This window comes from Petromyzon marinus, chromosome 6, assembly GCF_048934315.1.
Source record: "Petromyzon marinus isolate PM22_M1 ecotype Great Lakes invasive population chromosome 6, UKy_Petmar_22M1.pri1.0, whole genome shotgun sequence".
NCBI classification, from domain to species: Eukaryota; Metazoa; Chordata; class Hyperoartia; order Petromyzontiformes; family Petromyzontidae; genus Petromyzon; species Petromyzon marinus.
Genome location: NC_133672.1, coordinates 2,333,427 through 2,350,477, shown reverse-complemented (window position 1 = coordinate 2,350,477; position 17,051 = coordinate 2,333,427). Strand labels below are relative to the sequence as shown.

At 41.7% G+C, this 17,051-nt stretch overlaps 1 protein-coding gene across 5 annotated transcripts in view; it reads right to left on the bottom strand.

Moving 5' to 3' along the window:
• ARID4A (AT-rich interaction domain 4A) overlaps positions 1-17,051 on the bottom strand; it is a 35,694-nt gene extending 18,643 nt beyond the window's left edge. For 3 of the 5 annotated variants that reach the window (XM_032948392.2, XM_076063764.1, XM_076063781.1), the window contains exons 1-9: positions 16,700-17,051; positions 14,008-14,068; positions 12,315-12,425; positions 9,792-9,857; positions 9,020-9,113; positions 5,189-5,268; positions 4,455-4,549; positions 1,229-1,373; positions 649-728 (exon numbers count right to left, since the gene is read on the bottom strand). In XM_032948392.2, coding sequence (XP_032804283.1) covers positions 649-728; positions 1,229-1,373; positions 4,455-4,549; positions 5,189-5,268; positions 9,020-9,113; positions 9,792-9,857; positions 12,315-12,425; positions 14,008-14,013 — 677 coding nt within the window. In that variant the 5' untranslated portion in view covers positions 14,014-14,068; positions 16,700-17,051. The remainder of the gene's footprint in view (positions 1-648; positions 729-1,228; positions 1,374-4,454; positions 4,550-5,188; positions 5,269-9,019; positions 9,114-9,791; positions 9,858-12,314; positions 12,426-14,007; positions 14,069-16,699) is intronic. The other 2 variants (XM_076063792.1, XM_076063773.1) reach the window with 1 other exon arrangement.

Genomic DNA, 17,051 nt, shown 5'->3' with positions numbered 1-17,051 from the left:
CAATTCCGTCTCACAACACTTCAGTGGAAGCAATGGGGCAAGTCTCTTAAATATTCTCTGTTGGGTAAAGAGTAGGTACGCACCTCTTCCAAAACGTATGGTCAGTGTGGAAGAGTATACAAATTACCATCTCGAGTTGTCTAATTGGGTGGAGGCCCCTTTGCCAGGAGTGGCACGAACAAGCGATTGCAGGGCTGCGAAAACTGAGAAATGAGGGCAAATGTACCACACCGCAACTTAGGCCTGCTGCTGGTGATTTAAGAAGACAGACGCTGAGAAATCAGTCGTACACGCTGTGCTGTTTGAACGTTCGCATGTGCCAATCGTTGCATTCCTTGCTAAACTTACAATGTAATCAATACGGATTCCTTATATACGGAATTGGTACCCTATTATGAAAATAATTACCGTTTAACAACCCTAAAATATCTCCCATCGACTATAATTTGAGATCTCAGGAGGAGTTATGTATATCCATCTGCAGACCACCGCTTAGCAAAACTTCTGAACGGATTCTTCATCTCATGACATGATGGCAATTGCACGTCAGGATACAATTTGGGGAAAAGACAAAGTGTCAGTCATTATAAGTCAGTAATTTTGAGAATAACAGCATGAAATTCCAGAGGCACAGTAATATGCACTTACAACTTCCCATCCTTGAAAGAGCGCACGAGACAGAAGTCCTTTTTCACCGTCAGCTCATCACTGCAAGCTGGCGACACAACCTGGAAATGAGATGTAAGCAAGAGGTTGCAACACAAGCACACCGTCCTTTGATTTTGCAAGGCACAGTACGTAAAATAAATCGAAGCAAAAAAACTATCCACAATAAAGAATTAGGTTTTTAAGCACACCTAGAGCCACTTTTTTCATTCAAGTTCTTTAGCTTTACATTTTACTTACTCTGTGGATTACTGTTGAAATAGGTCTTCATTATTTTTTTTATTTTGTGCAGCACCACAAAGCCCCACACAGCAATTTACTTTAAAAAATTGGACACTTCACTTCAACACATTTAAGCTGATTAGGTGTTCTTTGAAGTTTCAGTGAATGTGCACTTTTCAAACTTTTATTGACACATAATCCATATTGCAAGTGAGTATGTCACGAGTTTATAGACTGATGATGTCAAACATGATGCAAAAATGGAAAAGTTGGCAGACTTGTGAAGTAAGCCATGGCGTTCTCAGGGTGTGCCAGGATGAATGTTTGGTAGTGCACCCACCAGTACTGGACAGAAGCCACGACACTTGCGCTCTCCTCCAACCGAATCCACCGCCATCACCTTGCCCAAGAGGTCATCATTAATCCTTTTCTGGTCTTCGTCTTCTTCTTCTGACGAAGATGACTCCTCTTCCTCTTCATTGGGACTGCGTGCAAAACATAAGTCTTTCCAATTACAATTTCATGAAGCCATTGGGCAGTTTTCCATATATGGACCAATAAGAGTGGCTGGTTCAAGGGCATTTTCATTATGTGACGAGACATTCAATAGAAGTTAACCTGATTTTCCAAAAAAATGTCGTAAACTCTGATAAGCACGGTTGGCTATGTACGGTGCGAAAAAAGTTCCACATACATACAGTGAGGGAAAAAAAGTATTTGATCCCCTGCTAATTTTGTACGTTTGCCCACTGACAAAGAAATGATCAGTCTATAATTTTAATGGTAGGTTTATTTGAACAGTGAGACCCAGAATAACAACAAAAACATCCAAAGAAACGCACGTCAAAAATGTTATAAATTGATTTGCATTTTAATGAGGGAAATAAGTATTTGACCCCTCTGCAAAACATGACTTACTACTTGGTGGCAAAACCCGTATTGGCAATCACAGAGGTCAGACGTTTCTTGTAGTTGGCCACCAGGTTTGCACACATCTCAGGAGGGATTTTGTCCCACTCCTCTTTGCAGATCTTCTCCAAGTCATTAAGGTTTCGAGGCTGACGTTTGGCAACTCGAACCTTCAGCTCCCTCCACAGATTTTCTATGGGATTAAGGTCTGGAGACTGGATAAGCCACTCCAGGACCTTAATGTGCTTCTTCTTGAGCCACTCCTTTGTTGCCTTGGCCGTGTGTTTTGGGTCATTGTCATGCTGGAATACCCATCCACGACCCATTTTCAATGCCCTGGCTGAGGGAAGGTTCTCACCCAAGATTTGACGGTAAATGACCCCGTACATCGTCCCTTTGATGCGGTGAAGTTGTCCTGTCCCCTTAGCAGAAAAACACCCCCAAAGCATGTTTCCACCTCCATGTTTGACGGTGGGGATGGTGTTCTTGGGGTCATAGGCAGCATTTCTCCTCCTCAAAACACAAGAGTTGAGTTGATGCCAAAGAGCTCTGTTTTGGTCTCATCCGACCACAACACTTTCACCCAGTTGTCCTGAATCATTCAGATGTTCAATGGCAAACTTCAGACGGGCATGTATATGTGCTTTTTTGAGCAGGGGACCTTGCGGGTACTGCAGGATTTCAGTCCTTCACGGCGTAGTGTGTTACCAATTGTTTTCTTGGCGACTATGGTCCCAGCTGCCTTGAGATCATTGACAAGATCCTCCCGTGTAGTTCTGGGCTGATTCCTCACCGTTCTCATGATCATTACAACTCCACAAGGTGAGATCTTGCATGGAGCCCCAGGCCGAGGGAGATTGACAGTTCTTTTGTATTTCTTCCATTTGCAAATAATCGCACCAACTGTTGTCACCTTCTCACCAAGCTGCTTGGCAATGGTCTTGTAGCCCATTCCTGCCTTGTGTAGGTCTACAATCTTGTCCCTGACATCCTTGGAGAGCTCTTTGGTCTTGGCCATGGTGGAGAGTTTGGAATCTGATTGATTGCTTCTGTTGACAGGTGTCTTTTATATAGGTAACAAGCTGAGATTAGGAGCACTCCCTTTAAGAGTGTGCTCCTAATCTCAGCTCGTTACCTGTATAAAAGACACCTGGGAGCCAGAAATATTTCTGTATGAGAGGGGGTCAAATACTTATTTCCCTCATTAAAATGCAAATCAATTTATAACATTTTTGGCATGCGTTTTTCTGGATTTTCTTGTTATTCTGTCTCACTGTTCAAATAAACCTACCATTAAAATTATAGACTGATCATTTCTTTGTCAGTGGGCAAACGTATAAAATCAGCAGGGGATCAAATACTTTTTTCCCCTCACTGTATATATACATAGTGAATATTGATTATCCTGGATCCTCACTGGCCATATTTTTGTTACGAGATTTTGCCAAAAGATGGTAGTTGAATTCGATGATCAAAGATCGTGGGGTACTGCACATTACAACAGGAGAAAAATGCAGTTTTATCCATGAGAATGTTAAGACGAGAGATATGTATCAAATATAGGTGCAACATGGTGACAGCCTAATGAATCAAGGCAATGTTTACAATTTGGGTTGAACATCTGTAAGCAGGATACGAGCACATTTGTGATGAGGATAGATGTGATAGGCGAGTTTATTCCTCAACTCCAGTCAATATTGTGCATGCCAAGAGGTTCATTTTGGATGACACACAAGTATGAATTCTTCACATTACAGGAGATGTGGGGATGAAAGTGAAACCAATTACATATTAGAATTAAAATTATTTACAAAAAATACATCCACTGGATGTCAAAAATGTTAATGACTATAAAAGCAAACAACATTGAGGTCTTTCGATTTGAAGCTTTCGTGACTGCAAGGATTCATCTTCTTTGGTTCTTTCGGTAAAGTCACGTAGAATGAGAATAAAATAACAAAATAACACAATAAAATTCTCACGACAGCACCGTCGTGAGAATTTTATTGTGTTATTTTATTATTTTAGTCTCATTCTACGTGACTTTACCGAAAGAACCAAAGAAGAACATTCAGGTCTGTTCCTTTTTGCCAAATTAACGTGAAGGTAAGGCCTTTTTGTCTGAATGGAGCCTTTCTAGTCATTTATAAAACACGTCCGCACAGCTGTCACAATATTTAAACATAATTATTTAATAAACATCCTAAGACAATTCTGCAATAGGCACTTGAAGGAAAAATAAGATTAAAAAAGACAAACTGGCTTCCAAACGTTGTCAGCTTGATTGGGATTTCACATGTGCAGTTTATCCAAACTCAAGCAAAGGGAGATCACCAATAGTGCTCGACAACGATGAACGCATAAGTGAAAAAGCCAAGGAATAAATAAATAAAAAAATAGGCCGACTTATCCAATAGGACCACTTTGGTTGAGACAATAAACCATATTCAACCTATGAATATTGCTACCAATTTATGCCCAACCACTGCTGAATAAAAAAAAACACATTCAACTGCCAATTCTGAAACCCAAAATTAACAAAGTCAATAAAACACGCAGAATTGTGTATTGTCATCGCCCGTCATCATACCTGTATAAACTGCCCTGATCATAAAAGGAATCCGATTCACAGGAATAAACAAAATTAGTTAACTTACACAACAGGGCTGGAGCGTCGGCCACGATTCGACTTCTTTCCCATGACCGGAGTGCCAAAGTGTTCTGGGTTTGACAGAGGCAGGTGGTCCAGGGTCTTCAGATATCAGGGATGATGGGGTGGTAATGGAGGGAATAAAGCAAACACTTTTATAAATGTCACTACTAAACTGTTAACACCACCTTTGACCAGAATGTGTCTGCCAAAAACATTACAGAATGGAATGGTGCAATTAAAAGCAATTATCCACACAAGTTAGTGCACGTCCAAAATTGAAGAATAAATCCTACAATTTTCGAACCAATATATTCACAATCTTTTTCACATCATGTGAACATTTTCTGTTACACTTTAAACTCATCCAGTGACTTAGATTTCTTTGTGGTTTGCCTAATTTTGAAATTGAATAGTCAGGCAATTACAGGAGTAGAATACACTACCCAAAACACTTGCAGTTGGTATTTGCCGAAGAAGCTATAGCACAACGGTCATCGCGCCATTCCTCCGTTTGAGAAAATTGCGCTTCGCCCAATAACTTTAATTCACACATCAGGGTTGTTAAATATTCATGACGATGTCGGGAACAATTTATTTTAAAAAATGCTCAGTAGGACAGGAAATGCACATTAGCTCTGAGCGGGCCACCGGACCAGGTAACGAAGCTTCGCTGCTTAACTGTTTGCAAAGCGAGAAGCGATGCTACGCTGATGTGACTATATGCAACCGCCCACCTACCTCGCTCTCGGCAAAGTGTCTCTCGCCCTTGAGGCAGAGTGACGACCTCCGCAGGGTCTTCTCATCGCCATCGTCAAACACTGTCAAAGGACATGCACATAACACACCTTATAAGGGCACATATTTCTGACCTAGCTTTCCTGCCAGTACACTTCCCACCACAAATACACAACACACACTGTGGCAGTAAAACTAACTTCTCAAAGCAGTTGCTCAATTTGAAAATGGCAAAACAACAGAGCAGTAACCAACTGCAGACATCACTCATCTGGGAGGTCAGTACTTCAGTCTAACGTCCTATAAAAATGGACCGACAATTTTGTTGTTGAATCCAACAGGTTGCTTTGTGGTAGTTTAAAACAAGTGATGCAGCATGGATGTGTGCTTTGTGTTTCACACTAGGGACCTGCCCATGTCCTGTTAAGTCTGCCAAGATCATCTTTAAAAATACCAAGCATTTGTCACCAGGAAGCCAGTAATATTCCCCCAAGGTCTTCATAGTAGCGATTCTGATTATTGCTTTGAGTTCCTATACATCTTACACCAACATCATCATGTAATTCCTTTGCAACAGTTGCTACACATTGAGGTAGTAGAACTTGACATTGCATCACAATGGACCAACATTCCCGATATAGTGAGAAATAAATGTATTATTTGGCTACTACTTAAAACCCAAAACACTATTTGTACTATTAATTGACAAATTGATGAATATCAATTATTACACTTATGATACATGCATCATATCATGTGTATGCACATTAACTATTTTCAATTTTGATTTTGTGATTGGTTCAGAGGAAACCTGCTGGTCCATGGAAACCCCGCATCCACAAATGTATCATGACATGGTGAAAAAATGTACTTCTGAATAAAATCATAACTTCACAATGACAATTAAAAGACATCCAATAAATACTGGAAATTACACCCAATCAGATCAGCATCATCAATCATTGTTCACAAACCAACAATTTTACCATGTTGAAATACCCATGTATTTCATTTTCTCTAGAAGTGTGCAACAGCAAAAATCTGAATAATTTACTCAAGTGAAAAATAACTTAATTGCTTAAAATGTATGAGCAAGGCAGAAAGAAAAAAACATCCTAATATAAAAACCAGTTCACTCCGTAAAAGCAGACTATATCTGCGGATACCAAAGGAAACTACCACGTGGTGCAAGTGTTAGCAGCAATCTGCAGAAAACTAGGTTTGTTCTTGGGTGTGTAACCCAACAGCAAGGTTAACCAAAAGAGCCAAACAAAGCCTTTTGGTACACAGATTTGATTAATACAGAACATTAATTTCATACCGCCGTGACCATGCCCTGCACATCTTTGGAAGGCTTCACTGAAAAGCACTGATTTTATATTTGTTGATATAAATACAACTAAGTATTTCAGGTACGTATTTAGACAAGGGCTAAAGTGTCTATGGGACCCTGGTGTCGGCCAATCAGTTCAAAGGACAATGCATACTTTATCAAAGTGTTTGTTTGCATTTTTTAGCAAAAGCATGTGTGGTTAATGCAGCCTTGATGCTTTGGAATAGGTGTTTAAAAATCTTAACAGTTATTATTGCCTGGACGTGTAATGCCTATTCTTTTTTCAAGGGCTAAAGTGGTTTAGCAACTTCCTTCTTGGGTTACAATGCTAGTTATCTGTAAAGCCCATACATTTTAGTGTGCCAACATTGAGAACTGCATTCCAAAAATAAAAATACCGTATAATATATATAAAAATTACAACCATACCAGCAAGACGATTAAGTTAACTATCCAATTTAAATAAGCACCGAGCAGTTAGACATCTGCATCCCCTTCAGCAGAACAGCATTTTTAACAAAAATGACGGCACATAAGATTAGACGATTATGTTTAAAGGTGTCTTCATTGTGTTGCAAGCCCTAAAAGAACTCCGATTTCATTTTGCAAGCCAACATCCTCCAATAGCTTGATATGTACATGTTAATTGGTATATCACTGTTGGGCTTCCAAACAGCCAGGAAATCATCAAGGGAGATTTCACATGGTTGCAATGAAGCCTTTTTGTCAACAAAGCAAGCTTTGACAAGGCAGCATTTTCAGCTAGTCTTGAAGGTTGCATTATTTGCAAGAGCCCAGAAAATCGTCCATCTATACTTGCAAGGATACTTCATTGTTTTTTTATTAAAACTATAAACCTCTGAAGCCAGTCACTATTAAACTTACCACAGCTTACCAATACCAATGCCTACATCTGCATAATTTTGTAAGACTGGCAATGAAATACTATCAAAAAGTGTTTATTTAAAATATAAATGTGCTGCATACCAGCATGCTTAGCTTGTGCGCACCAGAATGTGAGCACACATGGGGTTATTCTTGCACACCTCAAATCACTATTCTTTGTACAGTTGAATCCCATAACAAAATGGAGACGCCTTCTATGTAGGAGCTTAGTAGCTTGTTAATTTGACACTTGTCAACCTGTGCAGCTTAACATGATCATTTTATTGCTGAGCATTTGCACACATCAAAAGGATGTGCGCTAAAAACTGCAACTATCACTTATCAACCAACACAGCTCGCAAAAGCCGCTTACCGTCAACATTTGCAAATTACATTAATTTGGTCCTCTGCTTTGGGTGGCGTTATCAATAGGCCAGGTCATTTAATCTCCATTAGGTTTGCATCACCACTTACTGCATTACCATCATCACTTGTCCTCAGTGTACCAAGCACTGAACTTATATGATGACACTGAGCATGGAAACTGTGAAATATTGCAGCAAATGCAGGCAAAACTGATAAATTGAGCACTAGTTAATACAAATAGGGTTATAATTAATCACTGAATTTTTTTAACCTGTCATTTTCATCAATGTATATTTCCCAAATGCCTCCAGTGGTTAGAGAGCACTGTGATGTACTATTAATGGGGAGTCTTCTGACTGCAACAAGTAAATACTTGATGCATGAAAGACGATGGAAATATAAAAAAGTTAACAATGAACTATGGTAAAGATGTGGGCTTGGGCATGCTGCATTCCTATTACCAAATATTTCAGAATACTATAAAAAAGTAACAAAAACTATTGTTAAAAATGTAACCCTTAGACAATGAAATGTCAAGCAAATTATAAAAATGCCACTAAATTGTATAACTACAGGCATTCTGAAACCAGATTTGTATTTTGCAACTGTGTTTGAGAAATATGGCACATTTCCCAATGATATTAAATTATATAAAACATGTTCACAACAACAAACAGAAGAGCAACTCAAGTCAATAAGTATAATTGCCACAACCTTTGCGCAGTAGACGTCAAACATTTGCACACACATGCTCAAATACACATTTTATAGAAATAACTTTGTAAAAAAAGTCATCAACTGATTATTTGCATTCTGTTAAATGTATAATTGCTATTTTAAGGGTGTATATTTTTGATAGACTACTTATTGCTATGCCTGGGAAACACTACATCCATGCATAATATGAACTACAAAACCTTACCACACAGAATAAGCAAGATATACAATGAAGCATTTACAAACGTGTTTTCATATATTTTTTGTAACAATATCTCTACAAGTGTGATTTGAACGTGTGTTATAACATGAGCACATGGGTGTAAGCTCACATGTCTAACATGTGGTTGCATTTACATTTGTGCTGGTTTATACATATGAATATTCTATCAAAATGGAGGCGCCTTTCATAGATATTTCACAAAATGTATTCGAAAATGAAATTACTGTATTAAAAGGCAGTATTTTACACACACACACAATGTTGTGCTAATGACATCCACCTTTAGGAAGGATGTAAGAGTGACACTCACCGACTGTGTACCAGCTGGCATCTGTTATTTTGTTTATCACAGCCTCCTGGAAAGTAGTTCCCTCATTCACCTTGACCTCCACAAGAGCACCAACCTAAAGGACAATTAAACATTCCAAACAGAGGCACCTTAACAGAGATCCTTCTTTCTCAAGTACCGCCTAATAGGCAGCGACACAGATAACATAAATTCAAAATGAGAAGGGCAAGAGGTTACAGATTCACCTGCTTCAGCACTGCGTTAAAACAGTGCCACAAACATGGTCTTGAAGGTGCAAGTGACAGTGAAATAACATTTCTACAAAACACATCACTGCATATGTCCAAGTTTACCCTAAAAAATGTAACACAATCTATAGCTATACACAGGTGTCATGCTGGGTCAGGAAAAAAAGTCTTGAAGGTAATTTTATACTGACAAAAAGAATAAAAACTGGCAAAAGTAAATTTTCGTCAACAAACTCCATTTTGAGATACAAACAAAATCATTAAATATTTTTTTTTTCCAAATGGCAGTACATTTTCTAAAAAGACAACTTTTTCCAAAGACATTATTGTAAATGTCACAAAGCCCTTGAAGATCCCAGAGGAAAATATGTTTTTGACAATAAAAAAACAAAGATGCCACCACTGATGATTTACTCTTGGCAAAAGACTTGGCTCAACATTTACAGGGCACAGTAATGCAGCACCAGAATTCCAGCCTTCCTCCAAGTTCATAATTAAAAGAGCAGTGGCCGTGAACTCATGTGTGCAGTTGTGCGAGCACTTACCCGAATTGAACCCTTCACCTGATCATCTTGCACCAACTGCGTCGAATGGTCATGCTTGAATGTGACCTGTAAGTAGATTGGTGGAGCTTTTGACCAACTAGACCAACGTTTGATTTAAATTCAACACATCTACAACGCTTACCTGCCATGTTCTCTTCTGTACTTCTGCATTATCCTGTCTTGCCAGAAAAGCAGACACCTGTGTTCCAATACATCTCCTATCCACATTCTAATGCAGAGTGCACTCCCACCTCAAATACCCCTTTTCACACTCTGACCTATGAGTGCATAAGTAGTCCACGACCACATCACCTTTCTCTCATCCGAATATGGCTTGAGATCCTAATACAGGCACCCCATTTCCAATTACATAAATTTTGTTTCAGGAAACCTTGCTTTTAAGACTTCAGTGTCCAGACCGTATGGCTCAAGCCAAGGTCCTCATCAACGGACCTGCATTATGTGCATACACCAAAGTATTGCACATTCATATTACCTGTGTGGAATCCTGGGTTTTATACACTCCTAACACTCTTCATGGTGTTTGTAAATGTATGGTCAAGCACAACATTACACAATGTTGGTGAGAATACACAACCTTTGCCAACAACTGTCCTAACCCAAATCCCTCTAATGTCTCATCACCTATTCACAACCAGGATTAAGACCTGTCATACAAGTTTTAAATCATCCGAATTATCTTATGGAGAATACCATTACAGCCCAGCAGTTCGCAGACGGCATCATGAATTAGCTTAAAATCTCGAAAGGAAATCCAAAGGTCCTCCCCCATAATCTTAACTCTACTTTATCAGTTGTCCCCTCCATGATTTAAGTGACTCATTTTCCATGAAGTGTATATTCTAGCGTTATTCTATTTGGCAATATTCTGGTAAATACCTGACCTGGAATGCTCATCAGTTATCCCCCTCGAGTAATTAGTGACTGCACTCCTTTCTATCCAAATTACATTGTGGTATGATTGCCTTCTTCCAGTCCTGTGACAGCTATTCCCTCGTCCAGGCAGCTATATAACCTTGTTCGACTCCTCCAACGTGCTATATTCCCTTTCTATCAGCATTTCAAAAGTAATGCCACAGTCTCTGCTGTATTTTGATTTTATCTGCTTCACTGTTTCAAAATTTTCTCGTCTTACCTGCTTCTCAATTTCTTATATCATCTTTCAATTCTGCACAGAAGCTTCCCTTCCTATGCCCAATGTCCCCAAATGATTCTGTTGATACGATAGATTGTTTCCTGTTCAACAGCTGGATGAACAATGCATCATATACACCCTCAATTGTTCTACCCCACTATGCGAACTGGTTCCAGTCCTATACTCTTCGACATCTTCTTAATGCAATCGACTCACCATCAAGAATAACATATTGCTGTCCCTCTTGCTGTCAGCATCTTCCATCTCCCCCAGCTTGCTTCTGCCAAGAAGTAGTCCAAATCCCATAACAGCTTATCTCTGATTTGCTTTCTGTGTCCCTTCAATATAGCCTGCATCCTCCCACGCTCTTCCACTTCATCCACACAAAATAATTTCTGCTTCGCTTTCATAGCCCTTTCTATGGCTTCATTAGTTTGAGAACTTATCAATAATTTCTTAAAGATCAAGGACTTTTACTGTTACCTCAACTAAACTACCTTAAAACCTTATCCTAGGATCGATGGAATGGTCAAATCAACGATAACCACAATACTGCTTTAGACTAATGCTAACCAATTTCCTGAAAACAGTAGTGGGTTGGAAAAAAATAAACTACACCACCCATCACCAGGAGATGTTTTTTTTACACATTTCCCTCTTACCCCTAAGTGAACATAAAGAAAAGAGAACACTTTGTTGCCATGAATGTTTCTGATTTGAGTAAAATGAAAATCACAGCATACTTGATCAAATAGCTGTCACCTGAGTTTGCTACTGTACAACTTATAAGCAGTCCCACCAGAGCTCAACATTCTACATTTTCGGAAGTTTGGCACAGACGCAGATGCATTAGATAGTGCACGGAAGATGACATGTATTTTTTACTCCATCGTAAAAGCGGGCTAAGACAATCCTGACGGTTGTCCGACTCACACGAAATGAGTGATTATCATAATATACGATAGACACCAAAGTGTCTCTGCTACTCATGCCTGAGTTGCAGATTGATCAATATTCGAACAATTAAAGAAATTGATTTTAAGTATTTGTCAAAATGCATATATTATGATATATGATATTTCAGCATTTGGAACAATTAAAGGCACATGCCTATTCATATAACTTTGAAGCCACAATGCTGCAAAGGTGATTTCTATTAAATATAAGAAAACTATTACCCTTTTTATCCCATATTTAAATTGTATGCAACCAAATGTGTATGCAACTCTGGTCGACTGCCTCATAAAATAAAGTGTGCATGATAATCCTGCATCGCCGACGCTACGTTCAAGCAATTGTGATGTTTCATTAAAGCCCTAGGCTGTCATTCCTGGTCTGTCCAGACAACGCAAACCATCCCAATTTACCTTCAGCTTCAGGAGCCGTTTCACCAGCTTGATCTTGGCTTCGCAGAAGGCACCACGGTACTTGGCACTCACATCGGTGCCCACTGTTAGGTAGGCGGGCTCATCTGCCAACTTCATAAAGACACAAGACATTCACGTGTGAAAAGACCTCAAGCATGCAACGTCCCGTTACACAACACACCAACTTGTCTCTGCTACTCATGCCTGAGTTGCATATTTAAGCAATATTCAAAGAACTATGAAAGAATATGATTTTTAGTATTTGTCATCATGTGCAATACAATGCACTTTCCAACTCCACAATACAGCACTCCACATAAAAAAAACAGTCATTTAATGGGCATTTTGTGATGCATTTTGAGAAGCACTACTTTAGAAAGCTGCACCTATAAGAAAACAAAAGAAGCTGATTAAAGGTACTTAGATCATTTTCTAAGAAAAAGCACAATAAAAAAGATCGGTACGTCCCTTTTTCTGACATTCTGGAACAGCTATTTTATGAAGTATATTGTTCTAAATTACCAAGTGACTGTGTTCACAAAATAAACAATCTAAATGAGTGACAATACGGATGGCCAAATATGTACGCAGCCAAAGTTCGACCGTGTCTGCACAGACATTGAAAAATGTGTTCTTTCTAAGAGGTTTAAACAAATGTTGCAAGCTGCAAGTTATTATTTTACACTTTTTAGAAGTATAAAATAAGCATTCTATTAAAACTGACAGCCACATTGCAGCAACCATTTGCAATGTACAGATGTGGAGCAAAGTCATCTGCCTGGAAATATTTTACGACGTAAGCAACAAACCACAATTAGGAGTTGACAATCAAAAGCTTACACATGTGAAAAAGTATACTTTAAAATGCAACATGATGTATTATAGGCACTGCTTATGCCACTGACAAATTGATACAATTATCACTTGAAAAATATCTAATCACTAAGAAGAGTTAAACTAACAAGGATATGCTATGACTAGTTTAACTTCGGTCTGATTTAAATTTAGCTTTATTAGAATCTAAGCAAAGTGATTAATAGAGACAAGAAAACAGAGATTTAATGGGCAGAACTCTTGAGGCACAATGCTCCTAGACCTAATGCTACACTGATAGCAAGTTTGTAAGCACCGTCTCGCTCGTGAAATGTTAGATCAGCGAAACAGTGATGCTGGGACCTAAATTTCAACACCAGATAGACAGGATATTTCAATTTCATCTCAAAGGACTGTGGAAGCATGCAGCATGTTACAGGAGTTTAATTTAATGTAACAAACACATGAGTGGCACGTTGTAGTTCTTAATTATTGGCGTAGCTGACCAAGTCATGTTGTTGACGTGCATCTGCTAGACCATTCCAGCAATAATTATTTTACAACTTGGTAGGGTTAATTACTGAAAGCATAGTGGTCCAGCACTCTTACCACTGTGCCAGTTCCACACCGTTCAATTTACAGAACTGTTCATTACTTCTGCGGTAATCACGGTGCGCTGTCTGAAGTGGAAACTAAAACATGATGCGACCATTAATTATTGCAATAACTCAAGTTCATAAGCAGGATTTTTCCTTCAGCCTTCTGTGCCGCCAACTTACACCTGGGGGTGATTCAAAGAAGTGAAGTCCCTGAACTAGGGACACACAGTGACATCGCATTCAAGCACACGGCCACAACAGCTATGGAAGATCGTCCTTGCCTTCATCGTGGCGTCTTCACGGCAGGTACACCGTCTGGAGCCACCCACGTCACAGCTGAGCCTGCAATAAGGAAGTAGAAGCACAGAACGTGCCGTCAACAGAATGTAAAGTATCGTAATAATAAATTAACGCAATCTAAATGGCACCTGCAACAATACCGATGATACTTATATCATTCTGATAACCAAAAAATGCATTATTTCTCCTGTGAGCACATCATTTTAACGTGATATGGGTGGAAGCACAACTTCTAACCCAAGACCTTCCTGCTGAGTGAAGGTCATCAAAATGTTTGCAAGTAAACAAGTTGAGTAAATATGGCATAGAAACCAGCGGTAACCCCAGCACGCGTGGACTCTCTACTTTCACGCTGGCCCTGAGCACACCCTACTTACTGCACACAGAGAAACATCAAAGTACATGTAGAGTAAAATACACTAAACGCGTAACCACAACCATCAACCTACAACTATATCCTTGCTGCTACCCAAAAAACGGCGCCAGAGATGGAACAGTGTAACGTGAAGGTATCTGAACAGACTTGAAAAAGGCAATGCAGATGCAATTAATTCAATATACATTAATGGAATCTAAACGCACAGTACAAGAACAGCACTCTGACAGCACTTCGCTGTTTACGTGCTAAGTTAAGGCATGGGATGTGGGTCGCCTACTTTAATTATGGGGAACACAATACAGTAACACTACTTGAAACATCAATACAGGCACGCACGCACTACCACGCAGACACAAAACGTGTACGAGACACTCCACGCGCACAAAGCACTCGTGAGAGGGAAATCAGGGGACGAGCGGTCCACACACTGCTGGCCATGTGCAGAAAACGGCGAGGGCTGAGCTATGCGAGGCGGGCGCCATTTCATCCTCAGCCCAGCATTCCTCGCCAACAAGCACGAGCTGCACTGCCCGGGCGAGCGGGCTCGCCAGAGGGAGGGCGAACACAACAAAAAAAAACCCCGAGGCACGACTCAGGCGAAGAGCTATAGCAAGAAAAAAAAGCGAGAGGCGAGCTGACGAGGCTTGAAGCTCGCTTCACTACCTAGGCGGGCGTCCGTCGCCGGATTGAGAGAGAGAGCAGGCGGTCCCCTCTGACCGACTGGTGTCGCCGTCGAAATTGCTGCGCGAGGTTAAAAGGGGATAGGACGCAGCTACGGGGAGAGATGGTAGGGGGGACGAGGCGAGACGGTTCCGTGTCTTTTGTACGCTCCTACATATTCGCCAAGGGACGGCGAAAAGATGCCGTCCGTCCCTGCGATAAGGGATGCACGCTCCGCTTCGTCGGTGACGACGTCGTCCGGCCCGTCGTCTTCACCCCCAGTCGGCTTATTTATTAATAAAAAGAGATGGACCGCGCGCACGCAAGACGCGCAGTCATCATGCACGTTAGTTATACACAGCGCGAGAGAGAACAAAAAAAATAAAGGGTCCAGCTCCACCGAGGCCAACCACAAAGAACCTGACGTCGAATACAGGCAAGCCAGAGGCGCAATCAGGGAAGCAGGAGGGGAAGTTCCCAGACGACCTGCGCACGTTTGGGGTTGGGGGTTCATTGACAGCTGTAGAGAATAAGATGCCTGCACATGGCAAATCTGATATCTGGTGGCACCGGCGGGAAGACGGACGACGGTGGTCGAGTGAGCGCAAGGGTCGAAGTGTAAAGGCTGCTGTCGGTGTCCATTGCTCAAGAGTTATTATCCAAACTAAACCATAACCACGCCAATCATCACCACCAAAGCTTAAACGATCTACCACACCCAGCTCAAACCACCACTGATTTCCAAAACAAACACAACCACCACTACAACCTTCCTAAACCTCTACCATATAACCGGCATCTCGACCTTCATTCACCTCCTTGCACAAGCGTTCAGCCTAAACCACCACAAACACAATAAAAAAAACCCTAACCCAGCACCACCGTTCATCCTAAAACGCCATAGAGCACCATGACAGCCGCCCTCCCAAAAGCACCACTAAAACAAGCATCAGCTGCCTCACACCAAGACCACGCCAGCCCTACCCAACCACCACGACCAGGCACACGCAGCGGCACCACGAATCCTTAACAGTTATCACACCAACTACCACCGCAAATCAGCAGCTTCAATCCACCATCACCTTCCGCACAAACCATCGCCAATCGACCGCCCTCGCTGCCCTCGCAAGCGACAGACACGGACTGACGGAGGGGAGGGCAAGAGCGGCATGCACGGCGGAGGCAACTTTTCCTTCCCCGTGAACGACTCCCTCCTCCTCCTCCCTCCCCCGTTGCCGCCGCCGCTGCTGCTGCTGTTGTTTGCGCCATTAACCGCGCGGCAACCACCGCGACTCGCAACCACCCAAACAACCCGCCAACATTCTGCCAGTTTACACGTAACCACCACCAAGAGAGAGCTCAGGCGTTCCACACGTACAACGATTACGAGCCCGCGACAAGCAAGCGCGACTCCTCTCTCCCTCGCCTCTCCCGTCGCCACCGACACCGTCTAAGGGAATGGCTGAAAGGGGAAAGACCACCACCACGCAGCTACGACCGACGTCGTCGCTGCGTTGAACTCCGCAGCCCCGCGCCGCCCGCCCGGACGTACGTGATGTGCGGAGCGCGGCGGTTACAGAGCAGGGGGTGCCGTGTCGTGGTTAGGGGACGTGAGTGCGGCTGGTTTGGCTCACCTCGGCCAGTGCCCCAAGCGTCGTCGTCGTCGCCGCCGCCGTTAATGAGGGTAGCAGCCGCCACCGTCAGCGGCGCGCCACGCGTGAGGCGACGCAAAGCGGGAATTTGTTATGCGCATAAAAAAAATACCACCCCGCCTATAAACGGGGGGAAAATGGGGACGTGGATGTTTTCAATGAAATAAAATCGTTATTAATAAAGCCGAATAGAAATTATTTGTGTAAAAAGCTGAGCCGCCAAGTGCTCGTAACGATGTCCCCCTCGTCTGAGGGGAGAGGCTGTGACGTCACCTCGGGCGGCCGCACACGCCAAACACTGGCTGCGGGTCACGTGGGCGCGGTGAGGGGGGGG